We start from the raw sequence: 17485 nt of genomic DNA on the forward strand, positions 1-17485 counted from the left end.
AGTATGAGAACTCTGTGAAACCAAATCAGAGATAATGTCAAAACTCTGAAAATAATTTAGTCATCCACCTTGGGATTTCTGCTCAACACTGCTCATGCTTTTTTCCTAGTTCAAGTCACTTTAATACAAATACACAATTATTATTATTATAGAATTATAAAATGGTTTAGGTTGGAAGGGACTTATGGATCATCAAGGGCCAACTACCTATTCACGTACCTCACCACCCTCACGGTAAAGAATTTTTAATATCTAATCTAAACCTACCCACCTTGACCTTAAAGCCATCCGCCCTGTCCTATCACTACATGCCCATGTAAAAAGTCCCTCTACAGCTCATTGTATGTCTTCTTTAGGTAATTGAAAGTGCTCCAAAGTCTCCACAAAGCCTTCACTGCTTCAGGCTGAACAGCTCTCCCTCTCATTTTCTCTGTAACTTTCTCTAAGGTTAGAAGGCTCAATATTTTCTATAAAGAAGGAAAATGGAACTGAATGCTTTATTAAGGAGGGAAGGATATGAACAGTCCCAGTAATAAAGGAAGTCCAGGTAAGAACTGGACTGCATTGCAGATGTGTGAACTAATATTCAGTCAACAGGCACACCAGAGACATGTACACTTTTCAAGCAGCCAATTTAAAGTGAAATGTGTTCAGAATTATTTTCTTGAAGTTTTTTACCAAAATGGTCTCTTATGTAAGATAATGAAAGTTCTAATACTTCCAGGCAAAATTTTAGGCACGCATAAAGATTGAAATATTGTCTTCTTTTTCTTTAATAAAAATATTGTGTGATTATGTATTTTTATGCAAATTCATATTTGCATGTGTACAATATATACAGATGTACTACATACAAACACTTGTAAAAGGGGACTTAGTCTGACAACTCCAGCATTTTATACTTCAGGATAGGCACTGCATTAAAAAAGGGCCTCAAGTAAAGAAGTTTTAAGCATAGATATAAAAAAACCCACTTAGATGTAAAATTTGAATAACAACCTAAAGTATAGCAAGCTCTCAAACACTAGAAATAAAATTCATTTTGAATGAAGATTGTTCCTCTGATACAGTTGATACAGTTCCGGCTTCATTGAAAAAGTGTGTCCTGAGTGCCAAATGAGAAAAATAATTCACGAAGGAAAGTTTGCTTCTACAATATGGAAGCATCGGGGTATACAGTCATGTGAAGGATATTTATTTGAAACACTGTCAACCCACAAATACACATCTTTGTTTTCTTTTTGGTTATGCAACAACATTTCTGTAACAGAAGTGTCCAGATTGTCATTTCTATATTTTGCAAATTTTCAAATCAAATATAAATAACATTTAAAATGCTGAGGACTAAAACACCTCTATTGTATGCAAAGTGAGCACCCAGGTTGCATTACTTCAAGTAACTATACAGAACAGTGGAAACAGTCCTTCCCTTCTCCAGAACTACTTTTACTTTATAATCACTATCACTCAACTAACGGACATGGAGAACAATGTAACATCAAAGCCATTATTTCAAGATTGTATATACAACCCCACTTAAATTACATTTGCAAAAGTATAATACTATGGGAAAACAAGTTATCTGAGAAATAAAGAGGAATTAAATTTCCAACTTCTTTCTGAAGTGGCAGAAAAAAGTTTGTTTAGAATACAGGGTAGAAGTGATTTTGACTTGTGCAGATCCACTGATTATTTGAGATCTTCAATATGTGATGATGGCAGATACTCACAACAATGCAATTTCTAGTTATAGAAACAAGAGTACTGTATACTTTGGACTTCCAGCATGGGCTGTGTGTGTGCAGATATGCCAAATACGTGAAGCATGATACTTCCAGTTCATCTTTGGCATATTTCTAATTAATTGTATTTCCTCTAGGAGTATATCCATTGCCTAAATTCATTGAACTTACTGCTCACTACTCACATAAAGGTCAGCTACTTTTTTTTTTTTTCGTTTACATCATATTCACTACATATGTGATACAACTAATTATCCAGAATTTCCAAATTCTAACAATCAAGAGTTAAATATCCAGGAATCTTCAAGATCACCACTAAAAATTCTCTAAACCTACTGATTACCCAAATAAACTTCACTATAACCCAACACAAGGTAGCACTATCTTCTAAAATCTTTCTGCACCTTGAAAGTCAGCTTTAGAGAACATGAATTTTCACCAGTTTTTGTAGTCCAGTATGAACTGCATAGGTTAACCATTTCTTAAATATGAAGAGCCATACAGAAGATGAATGGACTATGAAGTGGTGAAATACCCACTTTCCATACGAATAAATTTTTCACTTTCTACATGAGCTGATCTTAATTTTTTAATTTACTACCCACCCCCTCCACCCATGTCCACATGCCCCTCCCTTTTAAACTCCAAAGTACTGGTTAAATAAAATTGTATAGAAGATTTATATTTCAAATTACTACAACTACTGCATAACTACACTGAATTATTAATTAGATATTACTAATTTAAAATTATCAAAATTGCAGTTTTTTCTACTATATTCTATATTATATGTATATCAAATTTATCTTATTTGAAAAAAAAATAATTTAAAAGGAAGGGAGTAAATTTGATATGTGTATTTTAATATTAAATTATAATTTCACCACTTTTTTAAATATTCTAGCTAAAATATAACTGATTTATACCAACAATTTGCAGTCAAAAGAAAGAAACCTGAAATACCAAGAGAAAGTAATGACACAACACATCAGACAAATATCAGTTGTAGAAGTAAACATTGATAGTGTGATGAAAAACAATTAAGAACTGCAGGAATGTAAAAAAAAAACAACATGAATAGGAAAAGGAAGTTGTGAGAAGAAAATTGACAAGGAAGTATAAAAAGCAATAATTCAATTAAAACATTAACGCAACTCATTTATTTAAATAAGTATGACTGATTTTCTTTCCCTTTCTTCAAGAAGTTTAAGACATTATTTTCACTTTTTTTCTAACAAAAATCTTCACATTAATGAACCATTCGTTATAGAGTTCATCCACCAAACAGAACATATATATGTGATTTGTTACATATATTAAATGGATATTTGCAAAAGTATAATGAAATATCAAACAAATGTAATTCAGCAATCAAATGTTTTGAGTGCTACTTTACACTTATTTTATGCTTATTTCTTGAAACTTTTAAAATTTTCTAAGAAGAAAATTTCTTATATATAAATCGTCTTAAATGCAAATAATCTTAGAAATCTTATTGCCAAATACATTTATTTTCTTCAGACTTGCATCTTTGTAGTTCTGTTTCACTAATAAAAACAGAGAAACAAAAAACCCCTGAGGACCTATGCACATTGATTGCCTACTAGACTTAAAAATATTTAACAGCTCTTCAAAAAACCTCCCCATCTTTATTCCATCTTTCTTTTTCCTGCTTCTAAGTAAACCTCAAAAAAAAAAAAAAAAAGGATATGTGAATAATACTTTCTAACAAATACTTAGAACTTTTATATTGAATAATCCCAACATAATGATCTATCATATATTTTTATCATAATCTTTCAAAAAAAAAGATAAATAATTTTCTCTTATCATCCTTTTGTTCTCAAAAGTTTCATTAGCATATGATCTAATTTTCTGCAACAAATCTTAAAATCTTCCTGCCTTCTACCATCATAAATTCTCCTGTACGACAGGAGGAAAAATAAATGCTGGTTTAATAAGGAACACCCATTAGCAAGGTTTTTTCTCCCTGATTCATTTTTTCCTGGCCATTACTAAGATATTACATAAAGCCAGATATTAAAAGGCATAAGGCAAGTACTCTTATAGAAGAAAGAGGAAAAGACAGAGAAATTATAAAAGCTTACAAAAAACGAATAAAAAACACAGTGAAAGAGAATGGAGATATCTGTAGAATTAATAAAATTTTGTAAAAACATAGTTAAGTAAAATTACAAAAACATATATATTTCCTCAAACTGAGAATATATGGTTCAAAATTTGGAAATGTTTAATGACATCTCTTTAAAAAGAGAAAATTTGAGTCATAAAATTTTTTGGAATTCAGAGTTCTCTTGAAATTATTTTCCTAAGGAAAACACTGAGACACTTGTGAACTCCTAGATGATGACTACACTCATCCATTAAATTTCCTGGCAACATTTGAGCCTGAGTCTGCTAAGTAATTTTTTTTTCCTCCAGCTACTGTGTCTCTTTTTCAGACTGTTTATTTTTCCTAAACTTAATTTATGATTTACAAACTGTACTAGAGGTCTTTTTCATTGTTTCTACCTGGTACTTATTTGTTTCTCAGGGGCATTTAATTGCAATGTACATGTACTTCCATATTAAAATGAACGTTGAGAATAGAATAGAATAGAATAGAATAGAATAGAATAGAATAGAATAGAATAGAAACAATAGGATAGTTGGAAGGGGTCACCAACAATCAATACTCAGCTGCCTGACCACTTCAGGACTGACCAGAATTTAAGTCATATTATTCCTCACACTGTACAAATGCCATTTAGCATTTGGCCATATGCCTCTTAACATATCTTTAGATAGCAAAAGTAAGCTATATAAGCCCTCACAAGAAAATGTTCTAAAATATCTCCCATGATGTATGCATACACACAAATAAAAATTCTAAAGCCTTAATAAGTATGTATTTGATATAAACTATTCAAACAATTCAATGGACTAAAAGCATTACTAAACTCTGAATTCATCGTATGAAACAAAACTAGAAGAAAACAAAAAAATGTCAGATTATCCTCTTACTTTAGTCATAATGAAGCCAACAATTCTTAAATATTTAAACAAGAAAAAAAACCAACAAAACCCACCCACTTGGAAATACCATGTTTCTATCATGTTTTTATCATGTTTGTCTTGTTTTTGCATCTGAAACGTACAGATCATACTAGAAACTGTGATTGTAGTACCAAAAGGATTTCTACTAAAATCCCAGCGTTTGAAGTTCCTAGGTTTAACTGAATGAAAGGGGTTAGGGATCTCCTTTTTTTCCTCCCTTCTTCTGAATTGAGGAGATAAACTGTCCTGAATTTAACCACCTGGTTTCATTAAAACTAAGGACCCAAAATGTCCTGCATTCACTACCAGCTATCCTACCTAAATATATTTTTCATTAGCCTGTCGAGGTGCATCTTGAAAGTAAGCTTCTCATCTTTCATCTATTCCTTCCTTCTACAAGATTTCATGGTTCCAATAACAAGAACTCTTCTTGCTCATCTCACTAGTAAAAATATTTACATATCATACACTTACTTGTCCTTACTTTAGTTCTCTACATACTGACATTCACTTCAAAATTTATGCTTTCATCCTGCTTTACATTTTATTTTGTAAGGTTGGATGATCAGGAAAATGTAACACCATTATAGTACCTTTATTTATCTGTTTCACTCTGAATTCTTTTTGATGAAGAAACTATAACCATGTACAATATTCCTCAAGTGATCTCACTACTGCCTTATAAAATAATACTTGTACTTCCCTACCTTTAAGAAAAGTATTTCACTAAATGCACCTAAGGTTCTTTTTTTTTTTTCAGTTAATAAGCTTAGAGAAGATATTAATCAGTCAGCCTTTGACACAATTTAAATTATTGTTGAGGTCTGGGTAGTATATATAGTAGAGTAATTTACACCTAGCAGTTGAATTTTAGGTATATATAAACCTCTAGTTTTCTCTATACATCTCATTCATGCATAAACTTAAAAAATGTTTACAAAACAAAACTATAATATTATTGTCTATTCATTCTGAAACACATTATTCACAGAACAATCCCATGGAAGGACAACAATATCACTCTTTTTCTGCAGTTATGATATTGTTAATGTATGATAAAACTGCACTATTTGGGTCTTACTAGCAATATTCTCAAAAAACTTAGTTAGGTCCATATGTACAATAAATTTTTACAATTTAAAATATTCACACATACATATAGTAAGTTTTAGTAATTATATTCAGTATATTAAATTTTGTCTTCTCAGTTATGAATTAATTTGCATAATTTGGGAATATAATTCTTAAATTACAATCTAGACCACTGCAAGAAAAAAACATTTCCAAAGTAAAAACTAATTTTTAATAGCTATTAAATAGAGAAATAATTGAAAAAGAAATTAATATAAAATTCTTAAGTAGGTCTTGTATTTTTCCAAAGTTATTTAATATGCAGAGTTTTTAAACTTCTGTGCATAATACATTGTCAAAGAGAGGTTAAAATACTTCAGTAATAATCTACAGGAAACTATATAGAAATTCCTCTGGAGCATCCCTCCATGGTAAAAATTCCTTCAAGTCAAGAAGAAAGGTTATTTATTTAAGGTCGTTCGAAATGTTTTAATGGCTGTTATCAAATATTGGTGTTTGCTGAGTAAACATGGTACCTTTTTACTCAGTATAGGAATATTCCTTTAATAGCATCACTTTAATAGCCTGTTCCGTGAGTTTCAGACACAGTAAAAAATTTGAAAGTTTTTGTATAATGAATGCTATCAAAATCAAGACTTTCAATGTTGCATGAAGGAATAAAATGCACACGGAACTAGGCGTGGCCCTTCTTCTCTACTTAGGTCTATACAAGTCTGATTTCACTTGTATGTGGGTTGCCATACCTTTTGGTACCTGAAGTACTATTTTACTATGTGAAAAATTAGTGCCATAACATTATTTTAGGAGTATCTTCGTGTCTAAACTATTCTCCTTTTTTTATGATCTAATGTTTAGCACTTAATTTAATAAAATAATTTTCAAGTATGTGTCGTACCTATATCTTGTATTAAAGAACAGGTCAGAGAAGAAAGGAACACTGAGAAAACAGTGGAGAGGACACTGCAGTGTATTGATTCCAAAGAGGAAATGATAAAAAAACTATATGTGTATCACAATTACTGCCACACTTAACTGCTAAAGTAGCACATTCTTGCTTCTTTAAATTAGAAGATATTATTACAGATCCTCATATGCTCCCTCATAACTGAAAATAAGCCTGCTTTGTTAACTTGACCAAAGACGTTCTTAAGAGAGTACACAGCCACGCTAGTACAAACCAAACCATTGAACAATTTATCTCAGTCAATAACCAGAAAACACTTTCGCTCTTCACTGAAATTAACACAAATGAAACATAAACATCTATTTAATGTTTTCTATTTCATATGCAAACCAAAGACAATGTTTTTCATTTATTCTATTTAATTATGTATTTTAAAATTCTGAGGAACTGCAGCTCTCTTTTTCAAAAGGTGTTAGTAAATGAAGCTACAATAACTAGTAGCAGGTGACTATCTGGTAAGACAACAGATTTTAAATAAAACTGTCTTTACAAAACATCAATCATATAATGAGACTTCTACAAATTGCTTGGGCTATTAAAAGTGCTTCTCATCAATATTTTTATGTTTATAAATTTTTCATGTACAATTGATTAACATGAGACACATAATAAAAATTCAAAATGTCAAATAAATAGTATTCAGCAACATTAGCCTGCAAAATTAAGCTGATCTTTTTCTGAAATTATGTGTGTTTAAAAACATACCATGTGCAGTTTTTTTCTGAATATCTCCTGGTTAAATTAAGATATCCCAGCATTACTTTTTGTCAGCTGCATGTTTCAGATATAGACATTTACTTTTTAACACACATCATCTCAATATAGAAATATATAAGAACTTTAGCTTTAACACTTTAATATTTGCTGAATTTCCTAGTATTATAAATGTTGCTTTGATCATTGATTTCATGTTTGATAGAATGAATATGTACAGATGTTTTAAAACCAAAATTTTGCTGAAGGTTTAAACAGATGGGAGATGAAAACAACTGCATCACCTACTAGTTTAGAACAGCAGCTATTTATAAAGCACATTTTTAATGCTATGCTTAATTATATCTAATCACATATGCAGAATAGATTAATATTCTAATCTCAATTCTCTAAACTTTCATCAGATGTCTCTTAAACTAGGCTTTATTGTGTAATATAATGATGCAAGCTATAGGCACATCAAAAGAATATGTGCATTTTGTCTTTATATAAATCAAATAAATTTAAATAACCAAGGCAATACTATTACTAATTTCATTTTTTTTTTCATCTGACTGCCCTACTAGAACTCAAATTTAGACAGATCTAATCCCTTTCCCATTTGGTTCAATTACATTTCCTAAATGGATACCTGAACTTTCATTTTTAATTTATACAATTTTTTTTTCATAACTACATGGGCACAAGTAAAATAATATCCAATACCTCTATGAGTAACAACTGCAAGTTCTTTAGTTCTCTCTATCTGTTCAGCATTTCTTGGTCGTCTTCTTGTGCTTTGTAAATTTTCTTGATGAAGAGTGAGTGTTTCCTTGTAAGTGGCCGACTCCAGAACTGATTTTCTTATATTCATAGCTTGTACTCGTTGTTCTTCAGCAGATTGTCTACAGGTGGTCACTGCACTGGATACAGCAACATCAGCAGATGTGCTAGCAACAGTAATGGCACCAGTAGTGGCTGCAATATGCTCCTCTAACTCACCAGTGGAGGCAGTTTTGATGAAAGTAGAAGAACCTGTGGGACACACAGTAGTACTGGATGCTAACTTTTTCTTTTGAATTGTGTTTTCTTGATCAATCTAAAAAATTAAATTTCCCTCTGTTTAACATAGTAAAGACAACTGACATGAAAAGAGGAAAGTCAATAGGCTTTATTTAAAAAATTGAAGTAATCAGAACATTGTTTAATGCTAGTGAACATTTTGTAAAAATAGTGATAATACATGTTAAATTTTAAATGTCCTCAAAAGTTAAACTTTTTACCAGTCATAATGACAACACATAATTTCCACCCCTGCACAATCAGTCTTGAAATCAGCATGGCTAGAGCAAAATATGCAGCTACACCATTAATAGGGTCCCCACACTTAGAAAAGTGGCAACCATCCTGTTGAGGAGTGCAATGGCAGCACTATACAGCAACCTAAGCAGCAGGAAAAGCTGCCATACTCCAGCTGCTGATAAGGCTGCCAGATATGCTCATTCTTTTCATCAAAGCTTGACGGGGCTCTAAAAGCCCATTTAGACTTGACATGAGGCCAAGTGTAGATGAATAATAAAAGGTACACGTTTAAAAAAACTTGTCAGCATTATACTTTAGAATGTAAAAATTCTCTTTTTGCTCTCTGATTTCTGTAATAGACCAGATTATTTCACTATCACCCCTCACTCACAAAATGTTGGATAAGCTAAAAAGTTGTCCATATCCTGCTTGTGAAAATATTGTTAGCACTTTTAAGTTCTCTAGTATTTAAAATATATAGCAAATTTTTCAATATTTTATTAACATTTTCATCCTTCCCCACCCCCCATATTTGGTTGCAAATGTTTGGAAGCCAAGTCTCTCACCTGTGAGCATTTAGAACATCTTAACACAGTAGAAACTCCATCTTGACTGGAACGAATAAATGACTGGGCAATGAATAACAAAATTCACCATAAAAAAATAGCATAAACAAAGCTTATGTAGCATGAACTGTACTATCTAACTGTAGTATCTTTAAAACATGGGTTTTTTATTCCATCATAATGATTAGAGGCCCTTGAACATTCAAACAACAATATTCAACACTTCTCTTTTTGGTTCTGAGGTGTCCTCTCATACTTTGAGGCTTGTTTTTTAAATGTAGTGGGTGATGTTAGGATGGAAAGCAACAATAGTTTCACAATTTTAGAAAAATCTGTCCACTGGAAAATAGAAATAAGACTCCCAGAGGAACAAAACATTGTTTAGTATATTTAAGGCACAAGGTATATCAGATCTCTTGACAGAATTCTTAAATGTTTTGTATAAAATAACGGAAGAGATCCTCATATCTCAGTCTTGCTAATAGAGTCCCTTTTGTTTACTGCAGAAATTTTAAGCTAAAAATGGTTTATTTTATCATATTAAATATACTAAGATAAGAGGATATATTAGCTTTATAAAGACAACAAATAAAGCTGATGTGGGCACGTTATTTTTGCTATCTGACATTTAATGCCTTGGCATGTGTTGTGTAGTACAGCATTTCTAAATCATAGTGGTGGTTTCCCCCACAAAACTAAAAACCCTTAGAAGCACCATGTAAGACTCCAAGCTTGTATCAGGGATCAAACCAAAAACTAATTGCTATCCTATGATGTCAGTGGCATAACTAAAATAGACCTAGACTTGTTTTATTCTTTATTTCATAATAAAAGGAGAAAATTGCCACAATATGCATAATATCAAAAGTCTAGACTACTTACGGTTCAATATACAATAAATTTTGACAGATCGGTATCAAGTTTAAAACACAGAAAATACAAATGCATGGCTAAGAGATATTTTAGAACAGAAAAATGTTGTTCAAAACAAAGAAAACTTAATGTATGTTACATAACCACTGCTATTAAAACAAAATCTATGTGAACATATCTTTATCATGCATGCAAATGTACAAGAACAGGCATTCACCTGCTTCTAATATCAAGGTCAAAGTAAAACTATATTCAAAATCTCCATCAAATGGCATGGTCTATCCGATTTATTTAAATAGGCACAGCACATTAAATGAGAACAACTTAAAGTTCATCTCAAAAGAAAAAGCAAGAAAAATTAAACTTACTTAAAGCTACAAACCTTACACACTGAAAAGTACTGCTTTGATACAGAGGCAATTTTCAAAAAGAACACCTAAACTGACAGGATTCCACATCCATTTACACTGAAGAATTCATGCAGAAGATTAGTAAAGTTAAACAATAGGGCTTGATTTACATGGAGGATTTTGAGAGAAAATTAGTGTTAGGTATAGACAATCTTGTAAGTATCAGCTACCGCACAGAATAGATCCATCGATGTTTCCATAAATATTATTTGTAATCTGCAAAAGTATTAATTTTGGTGTCTTTATTTTATGGAAACAGTCTTAGACCAATTTGTTGAATGGGCATTTTAACATACTCTCCACTTAAGTCTTCTGCAATCACATCTGACATTTCAGTTTGTCAAAGAGATTCTTTTAAAAATTGTATTTTTCTCTGTGATAAAGAAATACTCCTACGTTATTTTATTTTAATATTCTAGCTAAAATAAAAAAAAAAAAAAAAAAAGAAAAGAGGAAAGAAAAACTTTTAATGATAAATGGCACAAAAAGGAAGAAAAGAATACTGATCTCTTCTTTTTGGGAAAAGCTTAAACTAAAATTTTGCGGTCAACTGAAGTCAACTCAGAGCTTCACTTTGAATTCACAATGAGCCACTGAGAAGATATGAAGCTTGAGGAACTGCCAGGATGAATCATATGAGGGAACAGTAAGGACATGGGGTTAAGAAAGTATAATTGCTGTTTAGGGCATGGGTTCACAAAGAAAGAGAATCTGACCAACCCACACTAAAACAGTCTGAAACCTACTAGATTGGACCAGCATTTGTCTAAGCACGTCTCTGTGGAAGGAGAGCAGATGAAAGTCAGTAAAACTGAAGACTTTTCATGTGTCAAATTAACCTGCTTACACAAGGAAAGATTCAAAGGGGTATTTACACTTAAAAACTTGTAGCTATGTAGAAGTGGAAAAAGATCAAGCTGATGCTCTACAGAGAAATTCAGTTCAGAAAACTAGTCTTAACAAGACGCCACTCAAAAGTGTTGCAACTGTTAAAACTTAGGATAATGCAGACATATGGGAGACCCATAAGCCTTTCTATTTATATAGGAGTGGAAGTTGCTCTTGATTCCAGGATCATTTTTAGTAAAGAAAAGAGGCAAAAGCATTTGACATTTGCCTGAAACAAAGCTCCAAAAATAGATTATGAATCTGTGCTAGATGCACACACTTTGCATATGCAATATGCTACAAGTATACACAGGGTTCCTGTTGCAAACATGGTACCAAAGGGAATTTACCCTATATAAACTCATAGTGGAAGTTCAATTAATAATTAATCGAATGGACTAACTTTTTATGAGTAATTCCTGAGGGAATAATCCAGGGAGATAATAAATACCTTTGCCCACTCTGAGAAGCATTTGCCAGAAACAAAAATAAGGCAGAAAGTGGTATCTAACACAGGGAAAACACTGGCTGAAAATGATTTTTTATTTTTCTTTTTAGAGGACTCTGACTTTGGAAAGCTTTCCTGTGAGTTGTCCCCTCTTCTCCAGGTTGAAAAAGGTCAGGTTGCTTAGCCTTCCCTCACAAGTTAAGTGATCCAGCCCCCCAACAATCCTGGTGACCCTCCACTGAACTTTCCTCAGTGACAAACTCAGCTTCCCTGTCATGAAGCCAAATTCTCGAGGCTCTATTCCAGCTATGGCCACAGAAGTGTTGAGACAAGGACAAAAACCTTTCTTTTTTAATCTACTAGCCACATTCTCATTAAGATAGCTCAGGACGTTTTTGGCCTTCTTTCTTCCCAGGGCTCACTGTTGTCATGCTCGGCTCGCTGTCTGCCACAACACCCAGGGTCTGTTCAGCAGAGCTGTTTGCTTCCAGACACTCCTGCTGCCAGGGGCTCTTCCTACCCAGCTACAGGACTTTGCACTGACCCTTGTTGAGTTTCATAGGATTCCTGCTGGCACATTCCTCCAGCTTGTCTGTGTCCCTATGGCAATCCTGTTCTTGGCTGTATTGACTGTTGGTCCTTGACTACAATGACTGACATTTTGGTGTCATCTGCAAATCCAGTGAGGCTGCTCCCTGTCATTAATTGAAGCTCATTGATAAACACGTTGAAGAGAACTTGGACCAGAACAAACACTTGTAATGGTCCATTTGTTACAGGACTTTAGGTAGAAAGTCTGTCCCATTTATGGCTATTTTCTAAATTTAATTTTTTAAACTTCAGAGGTTGAAGAACAGATAAAAACATTCAAATTGTTCATCAGACCAAACTGGATCTAAGGCTACTATTCAACAACTATTCTAATTCATTAGAATTAATTTTGCTGATTAATTGCTAAAACTATGTTGAGTTCAAAATGTGAAAGCAAATCAGAATATTCACTATATTATTTATTCAGGATGCATAAAGGTACAGGATTTTATTAGTTCTTGTGACACATATGATCCAGCCACAGACTTTCTAAATAAGGCTGAAGGTCCTTAATGCAGATGACCCTAAATGGGACTCAGACTACAAGAAGGTGTTAATGAGGAGACTGAGAGTGAGGTCAGCCTGGGACTTTTCCTGTGTATCTTATTAGCAAAGGGCTAGTCTATCATTTTGCAGTGGGTAATTGAGAAAGAAATCCAAACAGTTTTAAGCAAAAAAAAATAAATTCATACCTCATTAAAGAAAAAAAAGAGTGAGTTACAGTTATAAATAGAACTTTTAAAACGAGTAATAACTATATTCCACTTTCATTCTTCTTTCAGATGTTCAAGGACTTTTAGTCAAGGCTTATTTAGCTTCCTTACTTAAAACCTTCCTATACTTAACTAATTTTGGAGTGACCTATGCATCCTATTAAGAAGATGCGCTTTTTTCCTATCTTAATTAACTGTTCTCTTTGATGTTCTCTGTCATTAAATATCTGATGCTTGCAAAAATTTTCCAATAAAATTAGAAACATAGTTAGAAGAATATATTCTGGATCTGTTAAAGGAATTTTAAAGTTAGTGTAGATATAGCAGCTTATTCAACTCCTTTAACATATGTCATTCCAGACATATTATTTTTCAAAATAACTTTTTTTTATTCTTCATAAACTTCTAGTATCTTTACCTGTTCTTAGGATCAAATTGTAACAGAAAATAAAGGAAACAGATACACAAACATAGATTTTAGAACATAAAATCAGTATTAATGGCCAGTATTAATGGCTGCCATAAAATATTATTCTGACAAAATCTATTTTCAGCTCCTAGCTATTCAGAAAAGAAATAAAATTGTGATTTTAAAGAAATTCAATAAAACTGTGGTTTTAAAGAAATACATGACTGAAAAAGTTAGAATTCAAAACAAATTTCTAGATTGCAGTTCAAAAAGGCAATGATCCCTGGACTTATACAAATAGCAAAATCCTCAAAAGCTGTCTACCCAAAAGTTTAAAAAAGTCCTTTTGGTTCCTTTTGCTTTCATGTTATCCACATTTCTAAGACTTGATTCAGAATTTAATTTTTATTTCCTTTTGGTACCAGAATTTACCTTTTTGCATTACCTCATTCTCTTACAATTTTTTTTAAGCTTGCCTTTTTTTCTGTTCTCTTTTTTTCAACCTCCTTATTGTTATCTCTTTCTTCTCTTTTTCTCTTTTTTTTTAATATAAAGCTGTACATTTAATCAATTGCTACAGTAAGACATATACCAAAACAGTCTGAAAGTGACAATTAAGCATCAACCAGAAATTTTCAGAGATGCAGGAGATATGCAGGAGTTATACTTCAGTCTACACAAATGTATGTCTCGATTATCTTCCCTATGCCTTTCTCAGTGAATTTAAGATCATTTAACATTTTTAAAGTAGATACTGAAATATGGTAAATTTATGCAACTAAATTCTATCAAACTGATTACATTTGGAAATCTGAAAATTCAGACAAAATGCCAAACATCTCTAACATGATTTATTTCCTTTCTACCAAAATCAGGACATAGACAGCTACTATTTATTTTAAACATATATATCTGTCCAAATAATATTTTCAATTTTATTGCAGCAATATATGTTTGTTTTTATAGAAAAAATATGAAAATAACCAACATAGGTCCACATATGGATAATATTCTATCAGTTGGTTTACTTAAAGTGAGAAAGTACTTTTTGAAAGGCCTGTTACCTTTTGAGAAAAAGAAAAAAAAAACCAAACCAAAACTTAAATGAATGCTAGTAAATGAAAAAGCACAAATATAAAATAATTATTTTCATATAGTCATACTTTGCTTTCTTTTCAAAAGATATTTGCATCAATGTAACATAGATCTATGTAATCAAACGTAATCATACTAAAAACCTTCATACAATACAACTTAAAAATTTTTCAATACTCAATATTATTATAGGAATCTATGAAATGAACAATATAATGCTGATAATGGAAAGTGTTCACATCTATTGGCCTTAAAAAGAGTAGCTTTATTATATTTGTCAAACAAACAGCCTTGAGAATACTGTCTTATATTTATTTTGTTTTTAATTTGATTTTGTGAATCATAGTGTAAGAATGTTATTTCCCTTTTTTACAGATAGGATAACATCAAATAAGCAAATCTGAAACAATAATTACTCTACAGACTATGTACATGAAAATGCATATAGCAACCATTTAACAAAAAGATAAATGTAAAGATTCTGACTTCTAATTCTGTTCCTTGTGTCACCGTGGATATGCCATCATATTGCAGTGCTCTCACTTCTTTTCAATAAAATTAAATTCTTACTTTCCTTTTAATATTAATATTAGTTGCCTAATATCTGTTCAGTGTTATAAGCAAGCAAAATGCCATTTATAAATCAAATATATGGTTTCAGACAGAAAGTACTTGCTAAAGCTGGAACTATATATTGATATGACTTTGACACTCCTTTTATTAAAATATTTTCAATAAAGTTCAGATATGTGGGAAAATAATGAACCCAGTAATAATCTTCTTCACTTATTCTTAATAGCAAAAATCTTTGTACCATTGCTATTGAGTGTCTAGCTAATATTTGCCCTAAGCAAGCTAAATTCCCAAATTTTGTATTTTAAATCCAGTATTAGGCATCAGGAAGCAATTTGACTTAAACTTATTACTAAAGGTTGCTAAACTAATTTAAGGTAATAAATTATCCAATATAGTAATCTTCACTACAGTGAAGATTATTTTAATAGCTAATATTCAATATATTTTTAAATATTATATGTTTTTAAACAGATTACCACTTGTTAGAAATGGTGTAAAGTTCTTAGAAAGTTTGTTCATTCATTTGGCAAATGGTAAAGACAAGGTTGCAGAAAAGATATGGAATGCAAATCTTAATACTTAAGAATATCTTTTACACTGTTTACCTTACCTATGTCACACAAAATTAACAGACTGCATCATGTAGGCTTGCCTTGGCCTGAGTTTGTTTTCATTATTTTTGATAATTCATAGGTGTCAAGTAAATATTTCTTGAGCTGAAGGCATTTCAGGAATGTTGTCCTCTGATAATACTGGATATAATAATGACCTGATAAAGTTACACAGGTCTTGCATAGCAAGCAGCATACTTAGGCTAAGGGAGGCTAATGGCAACTTTCAGATTTTAGTAAAGAACAATGAGAAAGAAGCAGACTATGTAAGAAAATATACAGAAAATGAATAATTGAACGCCAAGACTGGAGAAGAAGCTCACTTCTTCATGTCCAGGAGTGTCAAACTCCTCCCAACAGGTCCTTGGATGCTCTCAATTCATTGTAATCCCCACCCAGGGACACAGAGAAAAGGGTAAAATCAAGACAAAAGAAATACAGGGGAGAGTAGAAAGGCAGTTCTTAACTTTTATAAGTGTATTATCGTCATTGATGCTTTTCTATACTTGATAATTCTGACTATCAGGTAATTAAAACATTAATTAGAATAACAGTAAGTTGTGTTCCCTTTGGCTATAACAAGATTCTCTGGCTAACATAATATTACACAAGTGCATTACAATCCAAGTAACTTTTGGTCTGAACTTTTGTATACCAAACATGCACTATTTTTCTATGTACCCTACAACACCAAAGTACTCTCCAATGACTGTCAGGACTCTGAGGGCTCTAATGGACCTAAGCAGGATTGGCCAGCTTTCCTTTGGCTTCTCCCCACCCATTCCTGTGGGCCCAGGGCCCCTGGGCTGAAGCCATTTGTCCCTGTCCCAGCGACGCCACAGAAGTGCTTGCTCCCCTCTTCCCCTATTCCTGCTCTACCTAGCCATGGAGCTAAGGTCCCTTCCTGGCCTTGGTCTGTTCTCTTTTCCATGGAGATGCCCAATGCCCAGGGTTTGGTCTGCTTCCAGATGCTCCCAAAGCCTGCTCTACTCCCTGGCTGGGGGCAGGGGGACCAACGCTGGCTGAAAAGCCCTGCACTTCTGGCCTCAACCCTGATCCCTGAGCTCGCCAGCCTTCAGGGAGCTGTTAGCATTTGCTTGTCTCTTATTCACTGTGAAAAATACTGTTGCAATAAATCAGCTGAGACTCTATTTTCTTCATGCAGGAAAAGCCTATTCTTTATTCACACAACTCATTTAATATAGTTTGGTTTTTTTCAGTTTTTAATACAGACCTGGTGTGCAACACCAATTGGCCTGTAGTTTTCTTACAACTTCATCTATTGCTCAAAAGGTGATTTGTGTGCATGTGCTAAGATTCAGGTATTTACATTTTTCCTTTGTGGATTCTCATGGGATATATCTATTGTTTACACAGGTGCACTACTTTTTCTACCCAATAATAGGTTGTTGTGTTATGGGTTGTTGTTATGCCTAAAAGTGTTTTGCATGGGAA

The 17485-nt window shown here is 32.5% G+C and overlaps 1 protein-coding gene across 4 annotated transcripts in view; it reads right to left on the bottom strand.

Annotated features, from left to right (window-relative positions):
• CSMD3 (CUB and Sushi multiple domains 3) overlaps nt 1-17485 on the bottom strand; it is a 587774-nt gene that overhangs the window by 344506 nt on the left and 225783 nt on the right. For 2 of the 4 annotated variants that reach the window (XM_088178475.1, XM_014870085.2), the window contains exon 7: nt 8275-8583. The exons of the other annotated variants lie outside the window; for them this stretch is intronic. In XM_088178475.1, coding sequence (XP_088034601.1) covers nt 8275-8583 — 309 coding nt within the window. The remainder of the gene's footprint in view (nt 1-8274; nt 8584-17485) is intronic. 4 annotated transcript variants of the gene reach the window in all.

The sequence above is a fragment of the Sturnus vulgaris genome, chromosome 1 (genome assembly GCF_052056855.1).
Source record: "Sturnus vulgaris isolate bStuVul1 chromosome 1, bStuVul1.hap1, whole genome shotgun sequence".
Taxonomy (NCBI): Eukaryota; Metazoa; Chordata; class Aves; order Passeriformes; family Sturnidae; genus Sturnus; species Sturnus vulgaris.